This window comes from Ranitomeya variabilis, chromosome 6 (assembly GCF_051348905.1).
Source record: "Ranitomeya variabilis isolate aRanVar5 chromosome 6, aRanVar5.hap1, whole genome shotgun sequence".
Taxonomy (NCBI): Eukaryota; Metazoa; Chordata; class Amphibia; order Anura; family Dendrobatidae; genus Ranitomeya; species Ranitomeya variabilis.
In genome coordinates this window covers 474,956,781-474,974,463 of record NC_135237.1, presented here as the reverse complement: position 1 = coordinate 474,974,463, position 17,683 = coordinate 474,956,781, and the positions used below count along the sequence as shown (strand labels likewise).

At 43.0% G+C, this 17,683-nt stretch overlaps 1 protein-coding gene across 2 annotated transcripts in view; it reads right to left on the bottom strand.

Moving 5' to 3' along the window:
• ARFGEF1 (ARF guanine nucleotide exchange factor 1) overlaps window positions 1-17,683 on the bottom strand; it is a 153,406-nt gene that overhangs the window by 61,773 nt on the left and 73,950 nt on the right. For both annotated transcript variants that reach the window (XR_013217048.1, XM_077270645.1), the window contains exons 5-13: window positions 17,110-17,289; window positions 15,615-15,882; window positions 15,273-15,386; window positions 11,829-11,989; window positions 11,054-11,187; window positions 5,592-5,826; window positions 3,540-3,639; window positions 3,300-3,439; window positions 191-299 (exon numbers count right to left, since the gene is read on the bottom strand). Coding sequence is in view for 1 of the 2 variants with exons in the window: in XM_077270645.1 (XP_077126760.1) it covers window positions 191-299; window positions 3,300-3,439; window positions 3,540-3,639; window positions 5,592-5,826; window positions 11,054-11,187; window positions 11,829-11,989; window positions 15,273-15,386; window positions 15,615-15,882; window positions 17,110-17,289 (1,441 nt within the window). In the remaining variant the exon portion in view is untranslated. The remainder of the gene's footprint in view (window positions 1-190; window positions 300-3,299; window positions 3,440-3,539; window positions 3,640-5,591; window positions 5,827-11,053; window positions 11,188-11,828; window positions 11,990-15,272; window positions 15,387-15,614; window positions 15,883-17,109; window positions 17,290-17,683) is intronic.

Sequence of the window (17,683 nt, the reverse complement as noted above, 5' to 3'; positions counted from 1 at the left end):
TTTTCGGGAGGAGGGTCACCTGCTGGAGCGTGATGGTCTTCCTATTCTCCCAGATACATTGTGAACACCCTCCAAAGGCAGATTAGCCATTCAGAACAATCAATAAAGTGACACCTATTAAACCCAGATTAAAGACGTGTCCCTCATAATCTATCCTAACACATAATTTCCCATGTATGGGTTTCCTCACCAAGGGTCGTCTGAGAGTTCGGGTTCACATACAAGTCTTTACTCCACTCCACCATGCATTTTAAAATGGAAACCAGGCACTCCAAGCCTTTCTTCCTCAGACTTAATTCCTAAAAAGGAAAAAAAAAAGGAAAAAAATGCATTTCAGGTTGTAAAAACACCATCAGTCTGTAACAAACTCATGCACATTACTGTCATCTTCATCTGCAAAAAACACTCTGCCGTTCCATTAACCTCCCTTCAGGCCGCCATTGACACGGTAACTATTCTGTCTGATATCATGCACAGAAAGGAAAACTTATGCTGAAACTGTCTGGATTTCTACTGAAACGCAATCTGTCACAATTTCTCTGAAATTTAATTTTTTTGTCTAGTTCCCTTGGGAAAAGATATAATAGGATAAAAGCTTTGGCATTATTTTATTCTTTCAAGTTAGGGCGCCACCTGATTCCTCCTTATTCGGGGCAGTGATCCCTAGACATTGCCATCGGTTATACAGGATATCCTCTCTAGTAGGAGGACCGTGTGGTCACAGCACAGAGAAGCAGTAAAAGGACCGAGTGGCACCACAGGAACTGAAGACGTCCCCAGCCCTGCTGCACAGAGAAAGGCATTAAGAATAAATTCACATGACATGAAATTGGCGGCAGAATTATCTGCAGATTAAGGCTATGTGCACACGGTGTGGATTGGCCGCTGCGGATTCGCAGCAGTTTTCCATCAGGTTTAAAGTACCATTTATAAACATAAGGATAAATGAACTCGGGGAGATCAAAACATCCAACACCGCGGAGACACCATCACGTGTTTCTCAACGCAAGCAATGAATAGCCAGGTCTTTCACCGGGAAGGAACAACCACGGGAAGGGCAGCATCCAATAAAGGAAAACCTAAGGTGGAGATGCTTTTCTACATGCATTTGCATATTTCCCATAAGGGATGGGGGCAGTGTTCTGGATCACTGCATTGAGAAACACGTGATGGTGTCTCCGCGGCTTTTCTACATGCATTTGCATATTTCCCTTTAGGGATGGGGGCAGTGTTCTGGATCACTGCGTTGAGAAACACGTGATGGTGTCTCCGCGGTGTTGGATGTTTTGATCTCCACGAGGTCATTCATCCTTATGTTTATAGTCTTTTCACTAGGCACTGCTCCTAATTGCCTAGTGCGTTCTACCTGCGGATTTTTCTAAAACGGTGCAGAAAAATCCACACACGAATCCGCACCGTGGGCACATAGCCTTACACTAGTAAATTCCTCATTGGATTACGCCGGCAGGTAAGAGGATGAAATTTTGGAAATCTTATTCATATGCACCTAACTTTTTTCCGAAGTAACAACTTGTTCATTCTTTTGAAGATTTGTCACATATTCCTACCGAGCATTTTGTCATTTTCAATATAGATGGAGGTGAAATCACCAGTAAACATCCGTATATGGATATTGCTATAGATTTTCTGAAGATTTGTAATAAAATCTATGGTGGAAAATTTACGTCCACTGTGGACATCTCAAAATTGGTGCCGACATGTTATCAATTTATAAGATGGAGAAACCACTTTGGAACCGGGAGCATCAGAACTAGAGCAGAGGGGTGACTCTGAAAGCATTGGAACCAGAGGAGCAGGGGGACGCCGGAAACCTTATAACCAGAGGAACAGGGGGACGCCGGAAACCTCATAACCAGAGCAGCAGGGGGACGCCGGAAACCTCATAACCAGAGGAGCAGGGAGACGCCGGAAACCTCATAACCAGAGGAGCAGGAGGACGCCGGAAACCTCATAACCAGAGGAGCAGGGAGACGCCGAAAACCTCATAACCAGAGGAGCAGGGGGACGCCGGAAACCTTATAACCAGAGGAGCAGGGGGACGCCGGAAACCTCATAACCAGAGCAGCAGGGGGATGCCGGAAACCTCATAACCAGAGGAGCAGGGAGACGCCGGAAACCTCATAACGAGAGGAGCAGGAGGACGCCGGAAACCTCATAACCAGAGGAGCAGGAGGACGCCGAAAACCTCATAACCAGAGGAGCAGGGAGACGCCGAAAACCTCATAACCAGAGGAGCAGGGAGACGCCGGAAACCTCATAACCAGAGGAGCAGGAGGACGCCGAAAACCTCATAACCAGAGGAGCACGGAGACGCCGGAAACCTCATAACCAGAGCAGCAGGGGGACGCCGGAAACCTCATATCCAGAGCAGCAGGGGGACGCCGGAAACTTCATAATCAGAGGAGCAGGGGGATGCCAGAAACCTCATAACCAGAGGAGCAGGGGGACCCTGGAAGCAATAGAACCAGAGCAGCGGGGATTGCATTGGAAAAAGAGCAGCGGGGGAACCCTGGAAGAATTGAAACCAGAGCAGCGGGGGAGATCCTGGTAGCTTTGGAACCAGAGCAGCCTGGAATCCCTGGAAAAAAGCATCAGAACCAGAACAAAAATCAGACCCTGGAAGCAATAGAACCAGAGCAGCGGGGATTGCATTGGAAAAAGAGCAGCGGGGGAACCCTGGAAGAATTGAAACCAGAGAAGCAGGGGGATCCTAGTAGCTTTGGAACCAGAGAAGAAGGGGAGACCTTGGAAGCAATGGAATCAGAGTAGCATGGAGACCCTGGAAGTATTAAAACCAGAGAAGCAGGGGAACCCTGGAAGCATTGGAAAAAGAGCAGCGGGGAAACCCTGGAATAATTGGAACCAGAGCAGTGGGGGAAACCTGGAAGCTTTGGAACCAGAGAAGTAGGGGGACCCTTGCAGCTTTGGAAGCAGAGCAATGCCAGAACCCTGGAAGCATTGCGTGCGCTGGAGGATTTCATAAGTCTGCAGGCACACAGAGTGTTGGACAACTGTTTGGACTGGACAATGCCTTTTAGTAGTTAGTGGTCTATGGCTAAACAGATTTTTCTTTATACCATATTTTTCCCTGGAATATACAAAGCACAAGAAATGTATGATTAAATGAACTCCACATAAATTAAAAATCCACACGGAAAAACTCTGCAAGCATCCAGATAAAAATGACTAGAAAATGAACAGAATTCCTTAGATTTGGAGAGCTTGACCTAAAACCGTCAAATGCAGGAAAAATGATATATTAACTAGTAATTACATACTTGAACATTTGACATGCCAAGTTCCTGACTGCCTCTTCCTTGAGCAATCTTGGAGAGATCATTAACCAATCTTTCAAAGATGTTTGCTGCGTTCAGGTCACAGTCGTAATTGACGTAAATATCCACCACGCTTTGTGCGTCTGTAAGAGAGGAGGCGCAGAGCGGTTCAGAACCAGTCACACACTTACCATACACCACTATAACATCAGTGACGGGGGAGGAGAAACGGGCATTTTATACCTGCACAGATTCTTGTCAATGTCTGAATAACCATCCATTTGTGATCAAACGAACTAGTTGAGGTTTCCAGAATATAAAGGAAGATTTCTTTGAAGAAAACCTGAAATAAGTGAAAAAAACATGCATTTAAAAACCCTACAATGTAACCCAGAGTGACGTCATGTATTCATATGGAAATACAAAGTAAATTACATCATTGTAATGCAGAAACGGCTCAAGATCAGTACAGGCCCAGCGATGACAGGGCTTGATGGTCAGCATTTCACATCTTACATCACAATCCAGTCCCACAATTATGGCTCCACTGCTGCAGAAGATCGGTTAAAGGAACTGTGAACACAGGATGACTGTCCAAACTATGTCCATCCGTTCGGTGCTTCATGGCGGGGCCAATAATTTATAAACACCTTCCCACCTGCTTGTTGTCCCTCTATCACCTCCCTCCTCTTCTTTGACAGCTCTGGTTTCATAGGGCAAGAGAAGGGAGGAGATATATGGAAAACCAGCAGCTGGGTAGGTGTATACAAATGATTGACCCCGCTGTGGAGCACTAGCGCCTGGAGTTGGTTTGACCAGTCATTCTGTACTGACAGAGTCCCTTTAATTAAATAAGAATCACACATGGAAGCAGATCTGTATAAAGACAAGCATTTAGGAGAGCAGCAGATGGAGACATCCATGAAGGAAATGCATGGCAATAAACCCCCCTAGCCCAATTTTTAAAACCCTCAACATCACTACTCATAAAATAAGGTATCTTCTGCGGGCTGTGGTTTAAGCTGCATGTGCCTTGACTACAGGTTGAGGACATATATATATGTACAAACTCCCAGGGAAAATGTCATGAGAGATATCAGGATCTTCGGCAGACCCACATGGGCTCCCGGCAATGGCATCACAGGGGCACTTGGAATGATGCCCCCTGCTGACAGACTGTAAATGCCACTGTCATAGTTTGACAGTGGTATTTAAAGGTTTAACAGCCACAGATGGAGCTCAGCTTCACCCACGGCTGTTACAGGCAGATGGTGGCTGAATCCATTCTCCGCAGGGGATGATGCACGCTCACCTTGTAAACTGGCACCAAAGTCAGGGAGCCGAAATAGGACGTAAATGTAAGGGTGTGAACCATTTTTATTTACAATAATGGCGTACGATGCCAATGTCTGTGGTGGGCTGGAGCTGGGGCTCTGCGCGTATACAAAAGCAGGCATATCACAGCCAGTCTCCAGTCTCCCCCATTAATCATGTGTCGTAAAACTACACATGTTCTCCAACAATTAGGAGATGTCTATATCAGTGTGTAAAAACAAGATGTCGTGCAGTGAGATGACCATTTTGACCTTTACAAATGGTGGTGTCCAGGTAACACTATACACTAGCAGGCCGTGGCGTGGCGTGGGTTGTCAGTGCCTGGAGCAAAGCAATTTATTTGCGCCCCTTAACCCATGGACCGTTCATCCATTTCTTCCACCTGTCCAGTATTGGACCCTTTATGCCCTGAGCAGATGTATTATACAGTATATTAGGACAAATACTGATCTTAATATCGCTTTAACCTCTATTTTTTCTACAATTAGAAATAAAACTTAAAAAAAAGTTTTTTTACATTTATAATTTTTTTTTTTACTGTAACCATTTTATTACCCTAGCCCAATGATAAACCTATCTATAGTCCTATCCCTAACCATAGTTAAGGTTAGAAAATGTAAAACCGTAAAAGTAGCTCTTACTATTAACACAGGGACTGAATTCTTTAGGGCGGGCACTCCACTCCAACAAAAAGCGGAAATTGTCGACACCACTCATTTGACAGTGGTAATGTTTTTTGGGGGCGGAGATCAGGTCGGGGGGGGGGGGGGGGGGGGGCATCAGAATTTTGCACCTCAATAGATTTTGGCATTTTATGTTGAAATTTCACGTTAGGCCCCATTCACATCTTATATGTGACAGGAAAGCTCCCAGTGAATATGGTTTATTGGATACATTTGACGAACAGTATTGTTTCTTGCCTCCATGTGGCCAATTATGCGGTATTAATTAGCATATTACCTCAATCTGCATCTTTAAGTGTAACTTGAAGTTTGATAACAGCGTCAAGAAAATAGAAAGGGACAGCTCAAAGACTTCAGGGACGGAGGATACACCGTTTTTAGAGAGCGCGACGCAGAGGTACTGCTTGATTGCGTTGATGAACATCTCGTTGGTCTTGAAGACGGGGCCGGCATTCTGCAGGATCGATAACAGCAGCTGCAGCGATAAAACCTTGGAGCGCAACTCATGGGACCTAGGATGAAGCAAAGAAAGGTTACATCCTAAGAAACACTGCACACTCATAGCCAAGGCTTGGCATCTATCAGCACACAGCATATTTGCTTTATTTGGTCACATCCCGAGTGCCGCTGGTGCTTGTGATTTACTCCCATTATTGGTAGAAGTTTCCCATTCCTATGGGCTACGCTATCCCCAATGGACGGGCCCAATGTTTATATGCAATGTGATGCTGAAGGAGAGCAACATTTCTGTATATAAATGAGAGAAATCACAGCGCTGCGGCTTTCCAGCAGTGCGTAATAGATCCATTGTACCGCGCACAGCTTTCCTGCACACAGATACCCTAATGCAGAACATCAAAAGGATAACGTGGGGAAAAGGGAAGAATCAGCAGAAAGATTTCACAATATACTGGAAAAAGTCCCTGAGCATCAAAAGAGCTTCCCTGTGCCTCCAAAAATGAAAATGCTACCAAAAGGGCCAAGTAACAATTATGGAACCTACTAAACTGCCTCAATAGAATACATTTTCTTTAAGTGGACATCCCCTTTAAAGCAGAAGTCTCACCAATTTTCACAATACACACTGCACACTTTACTAAATAACTCTTAATCATGATGAGGCTGGTATATTTGCTTTGAAAATCCATGTCTGAATGGCTGTACAGTCCTTTTTGAACATTTTCCTGCCCGATATCGAATTGAGCATCTTAGCGGTCTATGTCTAGCTGAACCCATTAAATGCTTATCTTCATATCAGTATTATTTAGCCACTCTGATAGAATTTCCATAGTAAGTACACTAGCACCATCAGGCAGATGAGATCTAATTAACAATGTCTGCCATCTGTATAGTGGAATCAGATAACAAATCTGCTTTATCCCCTGTACGCAGCGCGGCACCGACCACACTGTAAGTTAGTGTAGTAACCGATGCCTGATCTACTGCTTCACCAATGATCAGCGCTCTATAGAAACATGGAGACATTTCAGATAATTGCATTGTGAACTATTACATGCCTGTTAGATTTGTCCTGAACTCTTCTTTGCAGATAAGTTAACCATGAAGCAGAGAATAATTTTATGTAAAAGGAAAAAAGTGATGCGGCATCTTGTGAAATATTTATTCAGCAAAGAACAATTCTTGGGCGAGTTAAAGTGTGAAGAGATTCAGATGTGAAGAAATCCAAGAACCGGGTAAAGGTGTTTAAGACAGCAGATATACGGCACTATATAATAGATTCAGGAGGATTATGCCAATGTAGATTGTAAGCTTGCGAGCAGGGACCTCACTCCTAATGTCACTGTTTAAATTGTCTTAACTCGTCCCGAATTTATTGTTTGTACATGTCCCCGCTTAATTGTAAAGTGCTGCGGAATATGTTGGCGCTATATAAATAAAAATTATTATTATTATTAATGGAATTGTCTGGATTTCCAAATGACAAAAGCCTTATGTAGAATAGCGGTAGAATCTGATCACCTACAGCAGTATTAAAAATTATAGCAAGATATTTCTACATACGGTATTTTTTTCCAAAAATGTTTTTATTTTCTGACTGTACATTCTTTTGGTTTATAATTATTGAGTAACCTTTGTTAAAGAGGTAACCTCAAGTTTAAAAGTTATCCCCTACCCCTATACTATTCCAGAACATTGGCGGTCTGATCGCTGGGACTTCCACCGATCCCAATAACTGTGTGAATGGAGCGTAGGTCATGAGCACTGATACTCCATTCATTCTCATGGGACTGCCGGTGCGCTTGGTCTCTTTGGAATTTCCTAAGGATGCTTTCACCTTGCGTTGTGTCTCCCCGTCGGGGCATAAGTCCCAAATACCTCGCAAAACGGGGTACAGACTCATGCGCAGGCGGTGCCATAGACTAAAATGGTGATGGCAGAGCTAATGTGCACACTGATGTCCATCATTTACGGGAGTGTACACCTACAGGAGGCGGACACTCAGACAAACTCCTGAAAAGTGCATGGCAGCGCTCACGTTCGCTCTGCAGTCACCATTACAGTCTATGGGACATGTCAGCACATGCATCCAGACCCCGTTTTGCGGAGGATTTCCGACAGGGACACAGAACGCAAAGTGAAAACACCCTTAGGAATGAATGGAGAGTCACTGCTCATGATCAGCCTCCAATTCATTCAACATGGCTCTTTAGAGCCCTGATTATCGGGATCTACGGAGATCCCAGCAGTTAGACACTCGGCGATCTGGAACTTCTTAACTACATTTGCTTGAGAAGTCTGAAATAACAAAACTCTTGGTTCATACACAAGTATCCATAGGGCGCAATGCACTAAAGGAGGTAGAAAATGCGCCCTTTTCCCCTCCATGTGGAAGTATAAATTAATCTTCTTATGTGCACAGACCAGAGTGGAGTCAGTGGTTGGTATATGGCTGCAGAGTGACTGCACCACAGGGAAATATTCCCAACCTACCGTATATACCACCAAAAACAAACAGGCGTTAATGGATCCTACAACAAGTTCTAATGTAGATACATTTGGATATGATTATAGCTTAGAATAAATATTCTGCTGAACGTTGAGGCTGCTGGCAGACGTCTGTGTACACAATCCGGATCTTCAAGGCTAATGATAAAAGATGCATTAACATTCCTCTAGTTCCACGGGATGAAAGACCATGGCGGTTGCTAAGTGATGATTACAATGGTGTGCCATCTCAGGTGTGAGCCATAACCCTGCAATCAGCGCGTCCTATTATTTACAGCACAGCCGGCAGCGCGGCCTAACTCTGCATTATTGGCAATCACCGTAATAAACGGCGGCACAATAACTGCAATTTTACTACATCCCATTCTGTCAATCAGAACAGCCTGCACTGCGGGGAAAAGGCAACTACAGCATAAACCCTATGGTGGGGGGCGAGAACGGAGCTGCCCAGCAAACGGTGTGGAACAGGGGGCTTCTCTGACATGTGTATGCTTCATAGGGAAAATGGAAAAGGATTGTTAAATGGGGGCGTCACTGAATTTTTTTTTTCTGTTTAAGGCCTCAGACAAATGTAAAAAGACAAATATGATCGATTAGCTCTAACAATGGCCGGAACTAAACACAATGACCGAAGCTGCAATGTGTCGCTACTTCAACGTGTAGCGGTCACTGCCGGGGACTGAGGAACAAGTGAACAACTCAACTTTACATCCTGAGACCACTGGAGCGAATGTCAGCTGACCGTTGGACGCCCCAGGTGTCAGACCCCCACCTGCCTGACATTGATGACTTCTCCTAAGGACAGGTTACCAATATCTCGGGAGCAGAAAAACCATTTATCAATTCCCAATATGAAATTGCAGCCTCAGCAATGATAGTGACAAGTCATCGTTAAAAATTGACAAGAGTGAAAATGAAGAAATTGAAATAAAAGAGGTATTCGGGTTAAAAAGACGATACCCAGTGGTCGGACCACCCCCGATTTACTAGCTGTCACTTGCCCGGTGAATATTAGTAAAAAGTCTTTATACCCAATCCGATGTCCCCTGTGTAAACGGTGCGATGGCGCTCATGCTTCACCTCTGCCCCAATCACGGTGTATGGGATGTATGGGATTGTCAAAGAGATGTGATGACTGCTCAGCCCAATATATCGCCACCATGCAAAAGACATGATGCCACAACCAGACAGACAGCCAGATGCCACCAAGTCACCAGACCATAAATACTCAAAACATTACTGACTCAATACTTCACAACAGATTCCACTTCTTAATTTTTCCAAATAATTTTCTGCTTAACCAGGAGCACACAGATTTTTTTTTTTTTTTTACACTTTGGTACACAGGACGACATTAGCGAGATGTACACACACACATTCCGACACTGAGCCATGGCTCTGGCATACAAGGTACATACAATCCTAATTCAGTACTGGAATAGCCCTTCACTTAGGGTATGTGCACACATAGAATGGTCCACTGCGGATTTTTCCGCAGCGGATTTGATAAATCTGCAGGGCAAAAACGTTGCGTTTTTGCTGCAGATTTATCGCGGATTTAGGCTATGTGCACACGTTGTGGATTAGCCTTAGGAATTTCTGGTGCTGATTCTGCCTCTCCTGGCAGAAAACGCAGCTGCGGATTTTGTGCGGATCCGCAGCATTTTTTGTGCTTTTTTTATGCACTTTTTTGCGTTTTTTTTCTTTGCGGATTTGCTGCGTTTTTTTTTACCCCTGCGGATTTCTATATTGGAATGGGTAAAAAAATGCTGCAGATTCGCAAAAAAGAAGTGACATGCTACTTCTTTTAAACCGCAGCGTTTCCGCAGCGGATTTTCCGCAAAGTGTGCACAGCTTTTTTTTCTCATTGATTTACATTGTACTGTAAATCAATTGCAGATCTGCAGCGTTTCTGCACCGCAAAAAATGCTGCGGTTCCGCAGAGAATCCGCAACCTGTGCACATAGCCTTACCGCGTTTTTTTTTGCGGATTTCACTGCGGTTTTCTATTGGAGCAGGTGTAAAACCGCTGCGGAATCCGCAGAAAGAAGTGACATGCTGTGGAATGTAAACCGCTGCTTTTCCGCATGTTTTTTTCCACAGCATGGGCACAGCGTTTTCTATTTCCAAAGGGTTAACATTGTAATGTAAACTCATGGGAAACTGCTGCGGACCCAATGCTGCGGAAACGCTGCAGATCCGCAGCAAAATCCTCATCGTGTGCACATAGCCTAAAAATATACTTAAACTCAGGCAAAATTATTGCTAGATTGCAGCCCCTTAAAAGTCCTATATATCAGTGGGTGCCCAAGTCCTTGGACCCGCACTGATTGCTCCAACCACAGAGCAGGCTCATAGAATCTATGGGCCATACACCACTGTGAGCATGCTTATACAGGAGCGAATCTGTCCTGTGGGTCAAGCAGTCTTGGTCCTGAGAACCCGCACCCCAACTGATGTAGAGAACCTTCAGGGGGCTACAATAGATCTAAAGCTAAACATTTGACGTTTAACTTTAAGTGCCATCATACTTCTAATTATAAGTAATTGAAGCTTAAAGTTACTAAAGGAATCCCCCCATGTTTCCTTTGAATTGTTTGTTTTACTTTACAAAGGTATAGGCGAGTGTATGGAGTCCGATGATCATAGCTATACAGATTGGCAGAAGACTGACAATGAACGCTGGATAACTTACTTTTATACAATTGATGCCAAGAAAAGTGAGTGATTAACATCTTTAGGCTCAGTACACAAAATCACAGAAATACTTACTTTGGATCTGGGGGTCCATCAGATAACGGTTTCATAGATAATTTACATAGTGACCTGAAAACTAGGAAGGCATCCTTTTGTAATATATGAGAAAACTTAGCACCAGGAGTAGATCCTGAAGTATTTCCAGATTCCTATAAAGAAGAAAGCCTCATGTTATGCTGCATCTAATCTCTGATCACTTATGATTTCAGCACATCAGAATTAACCAGACCACTACGTTTTTACTATTAACGCTACAGGTAAAATCGGACTTTGGCTTAGTTAGAGAACAGCCATAATATCTTCTAAGATGGCCCATAGATAACCAGGGATACCGCAGCAGACATAGGTTGGATGCTATAAAAGTATATAGACACCTCTAGAGACCCTTATTTTTACTTAATTGGGACCTGTCAGGACACATAATGCTGTTAATCTGCAGTATAATAGCGTTATGAAGGTGCCCGGCCACAGTACTAAAAGTGCGGCTCCTGGACTTTATTCCTCACATGAGGCGCCGGCTTTCAGTCATACAGGAGTGCCAAGAGAAATGACAGTCACAGCACTGACTGACAGCCGGCTCTGCACTGATGCACTGTAGTGCCCGCTGTCAATCAGTCACGCCGTGTGCCAACAGCAGTCGCTCCCAGTGCAATGAGCGGGGACTGAAGTTACTCCGGGCACGCAGTGTTCTCCTACCGTAACATCCCACAAATGGCACGGCTACAATAGCAAAATCTGCAGCAGTACTGTCTCCTGAATATGGACTTCAGCAAAGCGAACTCATCCTTGCCTGAGTGTCATTGGAGGAGATGGAAAGCCTGTCATCTGGTAGAGAGGGAGTATATGCCATAGATATCGGTGTGCCAGGAATGCCATTGGCATGAATAGCATCCCCATCGCTGCTGTCTTCAGTAGTTCTTGCAGTACATTCATTATGGACAGTCTCATCACCTGGGCACAAAGTGGAGTAAAGGCAAGTGTATTAAAATAATGACAGTCTAATGAATTCAGAGAGGATCTGTCACCAGATTTTACAATATGACTGAATACATTTTTATATTTTCTCTTAGACACGAAGAGTCTCGTGTACTTATGTTGTGAGTACGAATCAAAATGGGAATACTGTATAATCCTAGGCTGTACCTAAAAATGGTCAGCGCTAAGTCCAAGGCCCCAAATTCATCATGGGCTTTGAGCCTGTTTTAGGTCTAGTTTTGTATGTTTTGCACCTTTTTTATTTCCACCCAATTCATAATTCTATTTGCACCTTTTCTTTTTTTTTTTTTGTTTTCCATTTTGTGTGTGCAGTTTAGTGAGTGATTTGAAATCTTTTCACAAACAGCATCTTTCCCAAAACACACAAAATTTGGCGCAACTACACTCGAGTCCCCTATATCGGTACATCCATTGAGCTTTGTGATTGGCTGCAGTGGTGATGTGCAATGGAGTTGTGAATTCTTCACTGCAGCCAATGAAATAAAGATTGAAGCAGCAGCGGAGAGCAGATGCTGGATCCATGGGAGGGAGAGCACCATCTGATTTTATGATTTCAACTCGACGCGCTGGCAATTAAAAACCAGAACACTATGTGCAAAACCCCTTTAAATGGTAAGTAAACTGGCCTCATCAGGTCTAAAAGATTGATTTAATAATGTATGCAGCTTATATTGGTAAACCTGGTGACAAGATACTATTAAAAATGGCAAAATAGAGATTTGTAAGATTCAAAACATGGATAATAATATGCTGTGACCACTGCGTCATAGCCCTTATGTGAACGCTGGGAAAATCTGTTGACGATTAAAGAAGTTAAAGAAAGGCCAAACAAACGGAAAGCTTTCAGTATTCATTCTTTGTTATAATGGGACTCGGGGGGGCAACATAACTATTATTTTGAAGCAACACATTTGGGACAGTATGCCTAGGAAGAAAGTATCGAATGCTGGGGGCTTAGTCAACACAACAGCAAGTTCAGATCCCAAAAACTCCAGACCACTGGGGTAAACAAAAATAAACATTATTACACGTCAAATAAAAAATAACGCATAACGTGTAACTCAAATACACCTGCAGTCACAGGTAATGGCCAGGTCCTCAGGATTCTGGACCTGTCTGCCTGGAATAGGCCATCAAAGTGCACTCAGGAATAAACGGATGGGAACAAAATGTGCTGTAAGCAATCAATAATCTAAATGATCTTAGAATCCCATGACCGAAAAACTGCATATTCCTGCAGCAGTGACACAGGGAACAGAAGAAGCTCGTCAGTTACACCAATCACTAAGAAAAGAAGCGCAAACACAGGCCTTAACCAATAGTGTTATTTATATTATCAGGGGCAGATTGTTTTCCACAATCGTTACCTTCCTGGTCAGACAAGGTGAAGTTTGCACTGCGGGTCCAGAGTGTTTGTGGGCTATCATGTGGATACTACTCACTTGGTCAGGGCTTTTACCAAGTGTACTAACCCAATTAGGTGCAGAAGACACGGTATGACTGGGAGCGAGAGCAGAAACAAACTACATATTTGGCAAAGTGGCCAAACAAGCATCTTCTCATTTCCAGTTACATTAAGAGAAAGTGGTCTAAAGAGTAAAATACTAGAAAAAAAACGTACATAAGGTAAATTTACACCACAAAAGGAGAACCAGTCGGCAAGCTGCCATCAGAGATGTCTGACAGCACCTTATTCCCTCTCTTCATAGAGAACGCATATAAGAGCCTTCCTGTGTATGGAGGGGGAAAGAAACGGTATTGGAAGATGTATGGGCGCCTCAAGAGAACAAAAGCACCCACATATAGTCAATATTAAAGAGAACCAGTCACCAGCACAAAAAAACTGAGTAAAATACCCTGTAAACTTGTCTTAGCTCCCTTGACTGTGTCGCCGCTTTCTGCTCTGCGTTGCTCCATTGCAGAGATATTGACATTTGTTTGTTCTGAAGCGCAGTATGTGGAATCTCTTCTTAGGGTCCAACTAGGCATTTCTGTAGTATTCTCTGTAGGTGAACGCTTTCACCCCTCCCTCCCAGGTACTGCCAATCTAAGCTCAGCAGCTACGCTGGTGATCTAGTAGTCACAGGCGTTGCCGAGCAGCATCTGGGATGTAGGGGTGAAAGCGATCACCCTCAGAGAAGACTGAAAAAATGCTCAGTTCGACTGAAAGCAGAGATTTCACATAACGCCAAAAAAGGTTTTTAGCTCCCCAATTCATAGCTCTAACGGCATTCAATAAAATAATGTTTTGGAAAAGATCCTCAAATTAAGTTTAGGAGTAATAGCCAAAAAAAGAAGGTCTTTTAGAGATAGTTCTCCCCAAGGTTGTTTGCTAGTACAAATACCAATAATAAGAACTTGGCTACACGCCAGGAGTTTTTTTTGTTTTTAAATTCAGTGGCAATAAGTGCAATGTGGGCAAATTTACTACCAAAATAGGTCTAACTAACCACAAAAAATGTAAAATATTCCAAATCAGCTCATTTATCACCTGTAATACTACTCATGTTTATGGGATTATCTGCACACAATAAACTTCAATGTATATTGGAGGCACTAGTAGGAAATGGAAAAGCAAAATTGTAGGACGGATCTCTGATATTTGTAAGAAAAATGTCTACTAATACTTCCGTGACTGCAGAAGTTCTTGCCAGTGGTTTGGACTGCTTTGCATTTTTTGGGATCTGGAGAGTTAATAAACCTAAATGTGGAGGGTGGGGGGAATTGGAAAAATGTTCTGCTAAAGATAGAAGCAACATAGATAATAAATGAAGCATAGAGGCCCCCAGGGCACGAGTTTCCACAATTATATAATGTATATTTATTAGTAAGGTGGTTTGCTATAATTTATAGATATGTTGACTAATTGTTTGTTATCTTTGCGGAGTGGCTTTAAATTGGTCATGTGTATTTTAAGACCGAGTGGTTGAAACGCATTAGATATATTTCACCATTCTGACTTCCTGATTTTTTAATTTCTTTTTTTTTTAATTAGAAATTATAAGATATCAATTTAACAAGACTTTCCGGGAATTTTTTAGATACTGCATATACTGCACTACAAAAGGAGCGAATATGAATGTCTCTACAATGAAGCAATGACGAGCAGAAAAAAATGGGGAAAAAGTGTCAGAATCAAGGGAGCTCAGGGATTTTTACGAGGTATTTAACTCAATTTTTGTGAGAAAGTGACAGGTCTCTTTACAGACTAACACAACAGCGTTATATCAGATCTTACCTCCTACTACGGAGTGAAGCATTTCCTCGATTATACTCTGAATGACTGTTTGGGCATTTTCTTCATGCTCATTACCACCATCTACCGCTACAACCAAATTTGATTTTCCGTGATCTAAGAAGAAAAATACATGCAAGAGGTTAAAATACAACTAAAAAAACACAAAGGAGCTTTTTATGCAGATTGGTTGCCTCCAACTCTGCTACATTTAGTAACTGAATGAACAGGGCTTGCAGTAAATCTTGAGCATAGCAAAGTTTAGTTACTAAACATTCTCTACATACATGACATCCCATGGCCACTGCCACACACATGGCCTGGAGGAAGGTTTTGGCCTCCTACCTTCATTGTGTGCAGACTGATCCACATCAGGCTTCTCTGTGGTTTGAGTATGGTAGCCATTTTCCTGTTCTGCTTCTTCTTGGAGGGTGCTTTCTACATAGGTGGAATGGCGGTCCATTTCGGCTTCTTGCTCCCGGCTTAGCTGATCGGGCTGCTCCATGATGTGCCTCATCTGCGGAAGTTCCAGCTCATGGTGGCTGAGCGGCGAGTGCTGCAGATGATGCTGCTGTTTGTGCCGTTCCTTCTCCATGTGTTTGGCTTCTTGGAGCTGAAAATGAAAATCACATATTACACAGCCTATTTGGATTTTAGCTTCTTTGGACACAGGCAAAATAAAATGTTTTAATGTCAAGTGAAAATCGCTTTTAGTAAAATCGAGACAAATACACCATCACTGCTTTTTATCATGATCTATGGACGCCCAACGCCAAGTGACAACTCAAAAATCATTTAGTGGAGAATCCACAGAGAAACTCCGCAACCAATCCAGCAAGTCTGAAAGTGAGGGAAGCTTTGCCTCCCATGGATGAGCCCTGTACCCTCGGGCATTTGTCATCTAAAAATGAAAGGGCTGGAGAAAACTAAAGGTGATGTCCAAAATTATCAAAAATTAGGCTAAAACACAGATATTAGTAACTTTCCTGCTATATCTGCTACCTCCTGTAGCGCTAATGTTGCCTCCCGCCGGGATGACGACAGGCCATACATTCACATCACCGCTGCAGCCAATCACTGGCCTCAGACATTTTAACATTTTTGGAAAACCCATTTAACATCCTACATTTCGTTTTTTCATTCAGGTAAACTGAAAAAATCCTCATATTCTCTATATTTTCATCTTTCGTGACGAGATTCACTGCTCCTTTAAAGAAGACACCTTAAATTTGAGGCTAAAATTACATTATGTGCTAAGATGCGAAAGCGAGAAACTATTCTTTGTCTAGACCACGATTTCTAAGGTCTTCTTCACCACATGCCCACAAGTTAAAGAGATGTAAACAATAGTGATGAGCGAATATACTCGTTACTCGAGATTTCTCGAGCACGCTCGGGTGTCCTCCGAGTATGTTTTTAGTGCTCGGAGATTTAGTTTTCCTCACCTCAGCTGAATGATTTACATCTGTTAGACAGCTTGATTATATGTGGGGATTCCCTAGCAATCAGGCAACCCCCACATGTACTTATGCTGGCTAACAGATGTAAATCATCCAGCTGTGGCAAGAAAACTAAATCTCCGAGCACTAAAAAATACTCTGCGGACACCCGAGCGTGCTCGGGAAATCTCGAGTAACGAGTATATTCGCTCATCACTAGTAAATAAGTATCCGCCAGCTGTGATCAGTCCTCAGATTATCCAGAATTCAGCGCTTGTGAAGAACAGACGAGGAATCCAGAGCAACGGAGACGTACAAGCAATAACTGATCTGAGGGTCGACGCTGAGATGCAGAACAGGGTTGATGTCCCGCAGGTGGCGCGACCACTTCAGACACTTACCGCTTGGTTTTCCATACGTGCAAATATTACGTTGAGCATTTGTGTCAGGGTCGCCTTGGCTGTGGTTTGATTGACCAGATTTTTGCTGGCTAGGTAGATGTTGTAGCATGTTCTCACTGCTTGTAGCACAGTTCCTTCGTGAATCTCGATGTGTTGTGATGTAACAGCTGTGAGCAGCGCCTAAGCAAAAAGAAAAAAATAAATAAAATAGAATTTGCACAAGAAAGCGCCCGCTATATTACCAATGTGGTCTGGATGTGCCAGTGCTGCCATTACCCAACATAACTAAGCCAACACAGAGGGATTAATTTATCAAGGTAATTACAACAGCTTGCAACCATCTCCTTAAATCCTTAAAAGATGTGAAATCCCAAGGTAGACACATAGCAAGTAACTGGGCCATAAGCCTCAGAGTGCACAATCCTGGCGATCATTAGTAATGCATTCATTAAAGGGGGTATAATAATATAGATCATTTTGTACCCAACGTCTATTAATAGCCATCTTTGAGTAATTTATAGTGTTTCTGGCAGAAAGGAAATAAAACTAAAAAAAAAAAAAAAAAAAGATTTCT